This window comes from Haliaeetus leucocephalus, unplaced genomic scaffold (assembly GCF_000737465.1).
Source record: "Haliaeetus leucocephalus isolate CR32 unplaced genomic scaffold, Haliaeetus_leucocephalus-4.0 Scaffold484, whole genome shotgun sequence".
In the NCBI taxonomy this organism is placed as follows: Eukaryota; Metazoa; Chordata; class Aves; order Accipitriformes; family Accipitridae; genus Haliaeetus; species Haliaeetus leucocephalus.
This window is the reverse complement of record NW_010972920.1, coordinates 1,115,522-1,128,104: the sequence shown is the minus strand read 5'-3', so window position 1 is coordinate 1,128,104 and position 12,583 is coordinate 1,115,522. Positions and strand designations below refer to the sequence as shown.

The following is a 12,583-nucleotide window of genomic DNA, read 5'->3' as shown; positions in this document are numbered from 1 at the left end:
CATGACCGTCTTGGGTTACATCACAGAGGCGGAGGACGTTTGGACAACTGATCCTAGTCCCCGCTGAGGCAAGCCTTGGATTGCACAGTGCATCTGGCACCTCATCTCGGGGCTGCTCATGAGAAGGGCAGGTGTGGAGCACAGGGAGGAGAGAGAGGAGGTTAAATGGGCTGGAAAGACTTACAAATCATGCGCTCGTTGCAAATCTGGGCTGGGTCTGTAGCAGTACTCCTTTTTGTTTATGATGAAGAAAGGATGGTTGGATGGATGGATGGAACAGATGGAAGGAGGAAAGAAAGGATGGATGGAAGGAAGGACAGATGGAAGGTGTTCCATCAGTAAATGTAGAAGTTTGGTCTTGCACAAATAGTCATCATTATTTTAATCAAGCTGGTGCCAAACCTAAATTACTCCAACACTCCCATTATATAATTCCGTCCTGTATGATTAAAAGCTTTCCCAGCAAACTGGGAGATTAAAACAACTGATCAAAAAATATTGAGAAATCTCTCTGCCCTACCCTGGTGGATGCCAGTCTGATCCTTCCAACCCAGTCACCAGAGGGCATCAGCCTCTTTATAGGAAAACCCAGTAGGAATTTAGCAGACGAGATGCAATAGTGAACAGGGACCAGCCCCAGCTGGGAACCACCATTTGTCCATGCACGTTTGGCAGTGGTCCTGTGATGGTGGCTCTTTCTATTGTGGTTTGTCAGGTTGGTTGTCGATGCCCTTCATTATAACGGGAAGCCGAGGCAGTTGTACAAGCCACACAAATGAGGAAGAGGAGCCAGTTTAGCTGCCTCTCCCAGAACTGCTGTCATTTAGGCGATAGAGGTGGGAAAATAGGGGTTAATTTCAGGAGAGAAGACTAGCTGATGGGAGGTGAATATCCATCTGAACACACACAACAACAGGGCAATAAGCCTTCAGGTCACTGCTGAGAGGGGGGCGATGGAAACCAGACCGAAGTGTTGTAATAAGGGGACTGAAAATCAGGGAAGAATAGGGCTTAGATGAGGGCAAGAAAAGATGGTCAGATTTTAGACTGTAAAAAAGACACAGTATTGAAGTCAGGAGGCAACAGGAGAACTCAGGACCTCACAAAATCAGTGCACCTGTGACCTCCCAAACATTTGGAGCTCATTCAGGAGGTCCGCCTGCTCAGCCCACCCATGCCAAGAACAAGCATCACTGAGAGAGCAGACCAAGGCACAGCAAATTTCAGCCCCTGTAGAAAGCTCACCAGGAGGACAGGAGCATTTAAATGATGAAGGTCAAATACCAGAAATGAGACTGGATTTACAACAGCTGGAAAACCCAGCAGAGTGAGTCTAAACTGTCATTTTCAGGTAGCCTGGTTTCTAACCAGCTCCTTTTCTTCTCACTAGTAACATGCTTGTCTTGGAAATGGGAAGAACCCCCAGGAAAGGGTATTCCCAACCCCACCCTCAGCGGCTGCAAAGGCCCCATGGGGGAAAGGTTGCTGTCAGGGCTACCAGAGCCCGGTCACCGCTGCTGTCTTCCCCGGCCAGCCTCCCACCGCTCCGAGCAGTGCCCCTGTCCCAGGCGATGCTGCGGTTACCGCTCCTTAGTCCTGTCTCACGTCATTCCTCCTCAGCCGTTGCCTCCACAACGACATCCCCCTGCAGATAACCTGACACAGCTGGGCAATTCAGCCGCTCCACTCATGGAGATGCAGGGCGCTCTTTCTGCAGCGAAGTTTTGCTGGGAATTTTTCCACCCAAAGGATTCTTCTGGTGGAAAATACAGGTTCTGAAACAGACAAGTAATCTGACATAGGGTTGTTTCTTCTCCAGAGGTACTCACCTATTTAGTTAGTTTTCCTTTCCTCTGGGATAACTGAACCGGGATATTTCATTTCAGCCAGTTCATTGCTAGTCAAAACTTGTTGTTTTTTTCCAACTCACCCAAGCTGTTTTTTTCCGATAAGCTCAAATCAAGCAGATGGGAAAAAACCCCGTTCATCAGTTGGTATTCCTGAATAGTTCAGTGCCCCATGACGTTTCTAGCACTGGTTTCATTCCCACCTAGTGGTCACCTCGAAGACTACACCCCTCACTTCCAGATCGCCATTTCTTTGCGTGGGGCATCAGCGTCATTCCACGCTGGCGTGCGTGGGGCTCACATATCAGACTCGGTGCAGCAGGGAGAGAGGAGGGTGGGAGCGCAGCTGCCCTGCCATGTCCTGTCATGGGGAGTTAGCTTGGAAATTTCCTGTGGAAAAGCAGAGTTTTGTGCTCATCCTCAAAACAGCAGAGAACATTCTGAGCTTACGAAAACTGATATTTTTGTATGCATCAAAAAAAGTGGAAACTAAGGCTTCCCACATTTTCTTAATGCAAAATTTGGAGCATTGCCAACCCCAATATGGAAAAAATAGTGATGACGTTTTTGGTGTAATGCCCTGTTTTGGAATCGAAATGGAAACTGGAAAGCCGGACTTCCCCAAAGGGGCAGACACGTGGCTTTGGCCAGTCCTGATCTGAAATGCACGGCATCTCTAGAAGGCTCTCACCGTTCCTTGTGCGTGCTGTCCTCGGAGTGATTAATCATTACTGCAAGGCTCAGTTTCCCAATGTTTACCAGCAAAGTCTTCCTTTCTTTCCAAACCAAAGGCTAGCATCAGCTGCTCAAGAGCTATGCAGCCACTGAGAGCATTTTGTCAGCCTTGTCCCTCGCGGCCGCGGGTACCCTGAACCTCAGCCTGCCTTTGGCGGAGGCTGGAAGCGATGCCAAGTGATATGATGGACTTTATTCACCCCATAGCCACCCTTCCTGCAAATTCATCAACTTCAGAACGAGCTGCTCAAGCTCATGGTCTGAGAATGCAAGAGTCACCATGTCCTCCCAGGGATTTGGCAATGACCTCAGCCCTGACGCATTTAGCCCACCGACAGACACCCAGGTAGGCAAGATCTCCCATTGCTGCGGCAGTAATTTGGCAGTCATGGGTGGCAAGGAAATGGCGTGCATGCGGTTTGTGGCTCTCCTAGCGTGTGGTGCAGAGCTGTGTCAGAGAAAGCTGTCCCTTGGAGTCCCCTCTCTTTACTGATGAAGTGATGCTTTACCTGTCAGTCTCCCTTGCAGGTTTTCGCCTGTGGTGCAGCAGGGAGTCGCCGTTTCCAGCACCAGAGCTCACGGATCGTGGAGAGGCTGCCTTTACGCCCCACTCGTGGCACGGAAGGTCTGGCTCCTGGGATTGCTGGGTGAGGGACAGCCGGTTCGGCAGTGCCGTGGAGCACAGGGACGACAGCAAGATGGGTACGTGGCACCTGGCAGCCGCAGGCAGCAGACCGACAGGCAAAGTCCGATCAGTCTGAAAAACCTCGCAGAGACCTGGGGTCGGACTTTGGGGAAGGGCTGTGGGGATGAGAGCTACCACCCCATCAGGGCTAAGGGCACAGGCGTGACGGCTCTGCCTCTGTGGGTGCACGCCGGGAAAATATTGACTCTGCGTTTAGCAGTGGGGATGGGACAGAGCCTATGTGAAAATTGCTTTTGTGGAGGCATTTCTAAAGTTGAGTGTGAGGCCACTTGTTGCTGTAGGTCAGTAGGGCCCTGAGCAGCCTTGGCTCTACTCCTTTCAGTTACTTACTGTGTTGCTTAATGTGTAGTGCTTAACACCTGTGAAGTGAAGAATTTGGCATTCACAGGGGTCAGGATACTCGAAATGTGACTCTTAAATTGGCACTGTATGGCCATTTGTGAACTTTTATATGAAGTCTTGTGCATTTTTTTCAGCTCAGCTCCTTCTTTTAAATGTTTTTTATTTGCCACCACTCTGCTAATGTGGGGGAAAACTGGCTTTCTGACTGCAATGCTTAGTGACCTGTTCCATGCATGTTAAGCCAGTATGTCTTTAAATCCTAAAATAATGTAAGTATAGTCAAATGCCATTGAATTTTCTCTCTCTTTTTACATAGAAACACATTAGTCCCAGGCACCTTGGGCAAGCTTGGGAATAACTTTCTGGAGTCAAGAATGAATAAGATCGTTCATTATCAGCAAGGCAGGTAAATCTTGAGCAAAGACTTCAGAAGACACTGGGTGGGGGCGGAGGGGCACAGATCCTGTTACCAAAAGCTTGTACATTAAAGGGGTCCCTGGGGCAGATAAATCCATCCTGCCCTTCTGTAACTCAGATCCACATCACCCGGGTGAGAGGGAATAAAGACAATGATCTCTTTCCCTACCAGGCAGCTGGTTTTTATACGAATCCCTCTCGCTACCAGGATCTCCTCTTAGCCTCTGCTCTCTGGCACTGGCTCCTGCACTAGTCCGAAACCAGTTTACTTTACCTGCTGTAGCTGTTACCTCTCACCGTGGCAAGGGAACAGAGCTGAGATCTACGTTTCGAGGAAAGCTTTGGGTGGTGGAGACCGAAGCGCTCAGCCTGCATTCGCCACCTCCAGGTTCCTCCCTCCCCATTCGAAGCAGACCTCTGCTCCCACTGAAACCTCCTGGGTGAAGCCCACAAGGAGGGGAGGACCCGTGCAGACGCTGGTGCATCGGTGATGTTGAAAAGCTTTTCAGGAGCGGAATGAGACCTCACGTTGGCAAAGCACAGCTCATGTGAGTTGGTTACCTGAATCCAACTCAAAGCAGAGATTCGGTTTTGCTTCAGAGGGGCAGAGTGTGCCTCCATGCAGTCAGACTTGGGCAGACCCAAACATGCCAGGACGGCATTGTGGCGTGCCAATGTAAACTGGTTTCTGTCCAAGGACTTCAATAATAGGGTTTTTCCTACATGAAGGCAAACATACCTGCAGAAGGAAATGAGACTGTGCCTAGGAAACCTCCTTCACAGCATGAGTGTGCAATCTTTATGCAAACAAGACCTTACTCATATGGTGTGTCTCAGCAGTCCTCTCCTGGGAAAGCACTGGCCCCACGCTCCAGCCTGCTGGGGACACATGCAACACGCAAGGAACAGGGGACACAAGGTGCGCTGCCTGCACAGGTTTCGCTGACAGATGGACGTGTGCAACTGGAAGCAGCCTCACAAATCCCACTTCAGCACATTGAAATGAATGCCCAAACTGCCAGGACTGACTTATTCCAGCGGTACCTTTCTAGTTTGCCAAATTTCATGCTTTTTTTTAGCACCCTGGCACAATTAAAGGCAGCCGACGTCACAAGGGCACAGCACTAGTAGCCAAAAGCAGGCACTACCAGCAAACAATGGGATTTCCAAGGAAGCATAACAAACATGCCCATGAAATAGAGTGTTCTCCTGAGCTTCTTTGCTTGCTCATGGCCTGTGAAAAATACAAAATCCAGAGCGATCTACGTAATCATTGTTGTGCGTAGGAAGGCTTGCCTGGGCTTTGTTCTAGGGAAAAAATCTAGCTTTGGCAAAGGTGAGAGGAAAGGAATTTCTAATTGCTGTAGGCTTCTCTTTGTGATTCATTGTTTCTTCACATATGAAATGACTTCAAATAGGTAAAGAAAATTTACCACCTGATGCACCGATGGGAAGGCACTAGGGAAAAACTCAGCTGTGGTAGGGCGGTACCAGATGCCCTCCTCTTCCTGACGGTGCGGTGAATCAGAAAGAAAACTATTCACATCAGGGGAAATCTTGCAAGTCTCGCTTATGCCAAAGACCCTTTGCTCTGCTCCAGCTGCAGGGAGCTCAGCAACACAAACCTGCGTGCAACTTGGACGGACAGTAAAGGGTCCCTCCAACAGCCAGGCAAAGGGCTTTTCGTGGCGAGCAGGTGATCAGCCCCAGACAAAAGTCGTATTGGCTCAGAGAGGAATCAAGAACTTCTTTGTGCACCATTTCTGCTCAGTTTGCCCCTACCGGGCCTGAATTTGACCCTTGCCTCATCCTGCCCCTGTTAATCTAAGATCAGAGAGAGTCAGGGGCTCTGGATCCACTTGCCGTCAGGCAGGAGGAGGACAGAGTGTGTGACCCCCAATGACTGCAGTGGACATGAGAGCAGGGGCATGTGTTAATTTCTAAAACTTGTGTTTGTTTCTCACATCAGATGATAGGACTTGAGCACCAACAAACCGACGAACGCAGCGTGAGAGGAGAAACAGGCATTCAGCGACAACATGGCAGCTCCTCTCTCCCACCGTGGACTGTACGTGTCTTTGTAAAGATGCTGAGACAAAAAGCGTTCAGTTTGGATAGGAGAGGACCCTTCTTGGCCAAGGGGATTTCCCCAGGTTCCTGCAGGGGATGGATTCAGGCAGCTCACAGCATTTTCCTGCTGAGATTAAATCCATGCATGCTCTGTTGATCTGTGTGTGTTCACCTGCCTCATCAGCTGCTCAACTTGGGAACCAGGTTGAAAAAAACATTGTGCAAGGAAGGTTATAAAGTAAAAAGCTAAGACTTCAGCTGCACTTCCAGGAGAAAATTCCCAAACAGTCCTCACATGTCCTTTATTTCTCTATTCCTCTGGACACTTTTGGAAATAAGATGCAGCACAGAAGGAGAATATCACGCTATTTCTGTCACATGCTCCCAGTCCTCGTGTGAAGCTGCAATCCCTCAAAACGTGCAGTACCATATAATTTACTCACATGCTATGTGCTTTCAAATGAGTTGTGATACGCATCTCCAAGGTGACTTCACACCCAAGCCGCTAAGGTGAGGAAAGGGATATATAACAAACTCAGTTAGTCAAACGACCCACTGCAACTTTCATTGGCGCCAACACGCTTTAGGTCAGCCAGACTTTCATGGCCAAGATACTGTTAGGGGATCCTTAAAGGTAACCCCAAATTGTTGCCCCTCCATCTGTACAAGACCATCTCAAGGAAGTTTGCCTTGCCTTGTGACTATAAAAGATTGTTCCTCCACTACTAAAACTAGCTGTTCTATTTGCCCTGATTGTAGTATGCACTGCTCCTTAAAAAGAAGGCTGCAGTCAGCAATTAAAAATCACCTCTGCCTACAGAAAGTCACTTTATTACAGTAAGCAAAAAACTGGTTGTCCAGCAGTTGCATGGAATGAAGAAAACAGAAGATTCATAGCTAACATTCCAGGTATTAGAGGTAACCATGTTTTAGCTTTTAAAACCACCATGCAGTGGCATTTTGGTTTGTGGAGGCTTTTTTTAATATGAAGATTCCTGCTCTCGCTCTTTTTCAGCTCAATCTCTAAGACACTAGAGGGAAAAAAGCCTGTATTTTCCCAAGTATAGACATCATTTTCCCAGTAGCCACACTGTGCACATAATTGCACACATTCTCAAAGTCAAGTGCATTCTGTGATTGAGCTAGGAGACCACCAAAACTTAATGAACAGCAGCTTTTGCTACCTTGAGTGCAGCTCCCCATTTAAACATTTTTTTCTCCCTTATTTTTAGAATGAGTGCTTTTGGAGCACTTGCAGAATGAACGAGTAGCTATGTATGCCTTTGGAAAGTGAGGAGCTGGGTGTTCTCTGTATGGACCATGCTGGGCTGCAATCCTGGAAACGTTATAGAGGAGAGAGATGATCTGATGATTTTGCCCATCTACCAATGACGTGGTATGCTGAATATATAAAATAATGTGGAGTGCAGGTGAAACACTATCGTATTGAGGGTAAAGGGCTACAGTAATGTTGCTGGGTAAATCAGTGTAATGGCACTGACTACAACAGCTGAGCTCTGGCCTCAGTTTCTTTAGGGATTCCTGTCTAAAGCACCTACCCCTTTCTGTCCCGTGGGGCCAGGCAAGCATCGTCAGGAGGGTGGCTTTGCATTGGGGTACCGTGGGGAGCCTGCCTCCGGGGAGGACGTGGGTAGGGCCATGAGCCCACCCTCGCCAGAGAGTCCTGCGGGAAGTTTCTGTGAATTGCACGAGGAAGTGGAAGAAAGGGCAGCAATGTTGAGTGCTCTCCAGCATGGCAGGACGTGGTATTAGAGAAGGAGATTGTTAGCTGAGGGACAGCTCCCCATTCTAGTGTAAATCCAGTATTGCTTCACCCAGCTCCCGGCTTCAGGCCCTTACAATTATAGCTGGGGTCAGGATCTGCCCCTGAGCATTTGCAAATTGAGCCGTTGCACAAAAACGAGTGGGTGAGCGCTGGAGGATGTGTTTGGTCAAACGAGAGCTGCTTGGTGCATGCTGTGGGGAAAATAGAGCAGTCAAAGCCTAGGGCAGCATGCTAACAGCAGTCAGCTTCCCAAAAAACCTCCTAACACGTGGCAGGACTGCTGTCCCGGACAGGCTTGCAACATGTTCCCCACCACCGAAGCAAAACTGAGCCCGGCACGTCCTGCTCGGCTGTATCTAGTGCCAGTGAGCAGGCAACAATAGGAGCCATGACATGGCCCACAATATTTTGCAAATTGTCAGGCCTTGTTCCCCATTGCCTGCCATTCATGAAAGCCTGTGGAAAGCAAGCGTAAAATCCCACCGCTGCAACTCGGTAGCATTAAACTCCTTAGCACCACTGCATGTTTCATCAGATTAAGCAGGGATGCTCAGGGTTGCTGGACTTTATGTTGGCTGAGAAGGTACCCCTTAGATTTTCAGGGGGACTTTTTCATTTGTATTTATATAAATGAGAAAAAAATCCATATCTTGTCATCATGGGGGCAGCAGATTCTGTCTTTTTTCTCTTTAGATATGCTCAGAAAGATTTTGCAGTGAAATGCGGAGTGACTGAAAACACATGCCACCAGGCAGACCGCCCCAGGGTAAGCAGCTGATGCAGTACAAGTGCATAAATTATTCCCTTTCTGGACAGGTTTCACTAATGCAATCCCTGCTTCAATCTAAGTCTTGGGGAAAGGAATGGAGCACAGGGAGAACGTCACCATCTTAGATGAAAATTGTCTGCTGAAGGCTTTCACGGCAGGGATGCACGGCTACGCAAACACCCGCATTATCTTAGCGGCTAGCAAAATCTGTACCGATTTCCAGACAGGCAATATCCAGGCCTTTCCCCTTCCCTCCTCCCCACCACCCCAGCTACACATCTACGTCCTCTTTATTATGGCAATCTTGATTTACATCAGCAGGAAACGGAGTCACACATGCCTCACTTTAAAGCTCCCTCCCTGCCTATGAGGGAGCTGCTGATAGCAGAAGATACCGGCGTCTGCAGATCACAAGTGAAAGTCTGGTGAGCTGCCCAGACTGACACTACTCCGATTTGAGTCATTACCCTTTTCCACCTGTTCTCAACTGGATGGATGAGAAAGGATAGATCATGTTCAAACACCCAGGTCCCCTGTGCCCGCCCCTGCAAAATAAACATTTGATGTCAGTGAAGAAAATTAATGGGCAGGTATTTCAGATACTTCCTTTCCCTTCATGCATTTCTCGGGGGTTTTATCAAAAGTAAAGAGAGTGAATAACAAGATTGCAGTTGGCACCCAGGACTCTTCTGGATGACACGATGCCCAAGCACGCTCCGCCAAGGCCAGGCAGCTGTTGGCATCGATGTCGCTTCGTCTCTGCGAGTCCCTGCCTACGCCCCTGATTGATTGCCACTGCACGGCTGCGGAAGGGACAGGCTGCGTGCTGGCCAGCCCGTCCAGGGTGAGAACAGGGTGGCTTTTCACCCTGGTCTCCGGGGTCAAAGCAGAAGGAAATAGAATTCAAATACTCTGCCAATCCAGGGGCTCCCGGCACAAACCAGAGCTGACAGTGTGCAATTTCACATCCTGGGCACATCCTTTCTTTTTAGTCATCTCAAGGTGAGAGGCCATGGTCAGTGAGGAGGACAGCAGGTCCCAGGAGCTGCCAAGTGAAAGGAGAGAGCGCATTAATGTCAAGTCAGCAAAATTTGCTGGGATTCACCACAGAGTGGGAGATGCTGAACTGCTGCCTTAGGACATCAGGTCCTTGCCAGGATGGTCTTGTGGCCCTGGGACTGCAGGTAGCCAGATGACGTGCTGCTCCACAGCAGGAAGCGTAGCCACAGTCTTTATCCCTGGGATGAGCCTGGGAGAAGAGAGGCAGACCAATGGAGAGAAACCTCCCCTCCGAGCTGGCTGCTGTGCTGTATTCCACAGATGCAGATGGAGACCGGAGGGGAAAAAAGTTGGCACCAACGCCACCTGCGCCGGGTGCTGTGGGTGCTCTCTGAGCTCGGGCTGCGCGGAAGGTTCTCAGGGCTAGCAAAAAGATGATCGAGGCACGGGAAGGACCAGCCTGGCTCCCAAGGCATTCATTTCTACCGGCAAGAACGGGGCAGCGTACCACCGGCCCATGTCCTCCTGCTGTGCCGCCGGCCCATGGAAAACAAGGTCTGGCTCAGGGCGGACGCCAAGGAAAGACTCTGGCTGTGCCTGTGCGTGCAGCTCCATGCACAGGCTCCCTGCTGATCTCTAAGGTGGACCCTACTGGGGTCACCAGCCTTTGGGGAAGCTCCCTGTCCTTTGGGACCAACAGCATGGACCAGCCAGAATAGGCAAGGGCACGATGAGCAGCAGCCCCAGCCTGGGTGTCCTGGCGGAAAAACCCCGGGTGCTGCCGGGAGCGGTGGCTCAGTAGGTGGCACTCTGCATCCACGGGGAACCAGCACCTTCCCAAAGGTGAGCCCTGCCCTTGCCGGCCCGGCAACCTGCCCCACCGGCCCAGCTGCCATGGGGCAGCCCACGGGGGGGAGCCTTGCAGCCCCCTCAAGGCTTCTCCTCCTTTCACCGCTCCTGGGGACATCCTCCGGGAGCTCAGCCTGGGGGCAGAGTCCAAGCGTCCTTCCAGCCCTGGAAGAAGGCCACGGCCAAGCTTAATGCCTCCTCCCCGAGAGCACACAGCAGAGCTGGGGCTTGTGGCGGGATCCCATCCTGAATGTCCTGAAACACATGGCCTCTGGAAGGTGCCCTCTCGGAGGAGCAGCCAAGCGGGGCTTTGCCAGGGCGCTGCCATTTGGCAAGAGCTCCCCTGATGTCCCACCTGAACCCCTCTGTGAACAACTGGTGGCCATCACCACCTTGCTGCATTTTCTGCATGCCGAGGAGCAGTTGATGGTTGATGCCAGGCTGCCCCTTCTTCAAGGAAGCAGGAGCGGCAGGAGGAAGTCGGTGAAATGCCTGACAAATTCGAAGCATGCTGAGCCAAATTCCTCGCTGCTGCCAGTCTGTGAGACGGAGCCATCGGCTGGAGATTGGAGGAGAGAGGGAACGTAGTGAGTCAGGCGCTGGATATGCAGTGTTTGGTCTCTAAACAGTGCAGGTAACACGGGCAATTGCACTCGGGTCATTCAACCTTTCCCCTGCTAAGCTTCTCCTTTCAGTTGCTTAGTAGTTTGCCAAGTGTAGCGCACAGGGCTGAAATTTTCAGTGCTCAGTATATTCGTCGGACTGAACTTAAAAAAAATTGAAAATGTTTCCAGTTGATCTCTGATAAAAAAACTGTGAGAAATACTTCATTTTAACAGCTGCAAAAAAGAAAATTCAGGAGGGAAGCTGCACTGCTTCGCCAAGGAAGCAGGCCTTGAGCGCAGCAGGCGGGGTGGAAGGAAAACTCCCAGTTTACAAACCTCCCTTTTGCCGTTCTCACACAAGCAACCCCACGTTTCGATGGAAGAGACCCCAAACCCCAAAGTCTCTGCCTTTGGGCAAACTCTACTCACATGCACTCGGTCTCTGCTAACACCAGGCCCTGGGAGACTTACAGGGGTCTTGTGGGAAGGGAACTCCGGTCCGAGGGGGAAAGAAGGGGCCCTGTGGAGCCCCTGGCTGCCCCCCAGATGATGACCGAGCTGTAGCCTGGGAGCTGCTCATCGACTGCGTACCGGTGCTGCAGCTGGACCAAGCGCTCTCTGTCCCAGGGCTGCAGCAGCCGAGCAGGATTTGTTTTTTCTCTGCTATAGACACTATGAGAAAAGGCATGGGAAACACAACAATAAAAAAGCCTGACAGTAAAGCCGTCAGCTCATGACAATCAGTTTTAATTGCCCTACGCACAGAGGAGCTGACGGAGGGTTGCCGGGGCTGTCTGTCGCAGGTTAACGTCCCAGCGACCGATTTGGCAACTTCTTTTTTCAGAGCTCTCGGGCATCGCTTCTTGGGATTGGCGTGACCCGGCAAAGACGGCACCCGGAGACGCATATCCTCCTTCGGCGCACGTGGAAGAGGGGAGAAGGTTTAATGACTGAGCAACTTGGATCCCAGCCACCTCGAGCGAAGGCTCCGTCAGCTTCCCGAGCTGTGAGTAGCGTTCCAGCCCCTCTCTCAGTCAGAAGAGAAGGTCGCCCAGATCCTCCTTTCCCAACGCCCGGCGGCATCACCGCCCGCTGCCCTCCCGCCTCGCCGTGCTGAACCTTTTTGGGGAGCGGAGGGGTACCCATCCCTTCATCCTCGCCCCCCTGTAGGACTTTTATGGGTTCCCCACACACACACCAGGGCATTACAACCCGCCACCCCGGTTTTCGTCCCCTAAAAGTAGGTCTTATGCAAGGTGATGGCGAGGCGCCCTCCGCTCAGGGCTACCGTGGCGTTGCCGATCCAAAGTGCCCCCGAGGAGCACATTCGCCTCTGCCTGGACGCACGCCCACCCTCCTCTGCGGGAGTTACTCAGTCGTTACTCATTGTGCCGCTCAAGCAGACACACGCGTGGAGCGAGGCGGAGGGCCATCGCCACGTTTATGGCCGAAAAATAT

The 12,583-nt window shown here is 50.9% G+C and overlaps 1 protein-coding gene across 1 annotated transcript in view; it reads left to right on the top strand.

Moving 5' to 3' along the window:
• The first annotated feature begins 12,384 nt into the window (after window positions 1–12,384).
• Window positions 12,385–12,583, top strand: part of AREG (amphiregulin) — a 6,289-nt gene continuing 6,090 nt past the window's right edge. Inside the window, exon 1 of the mRNA XM_010575582.1 lies at window positions 12,385–12,571. Within this exon, the coding sequence (XP_010573884.1) occupies window positions 12,385–12,571 (187 nt within the window). The remainder of the gene's footprint in view (window positions 12,572–12,583) is intronic.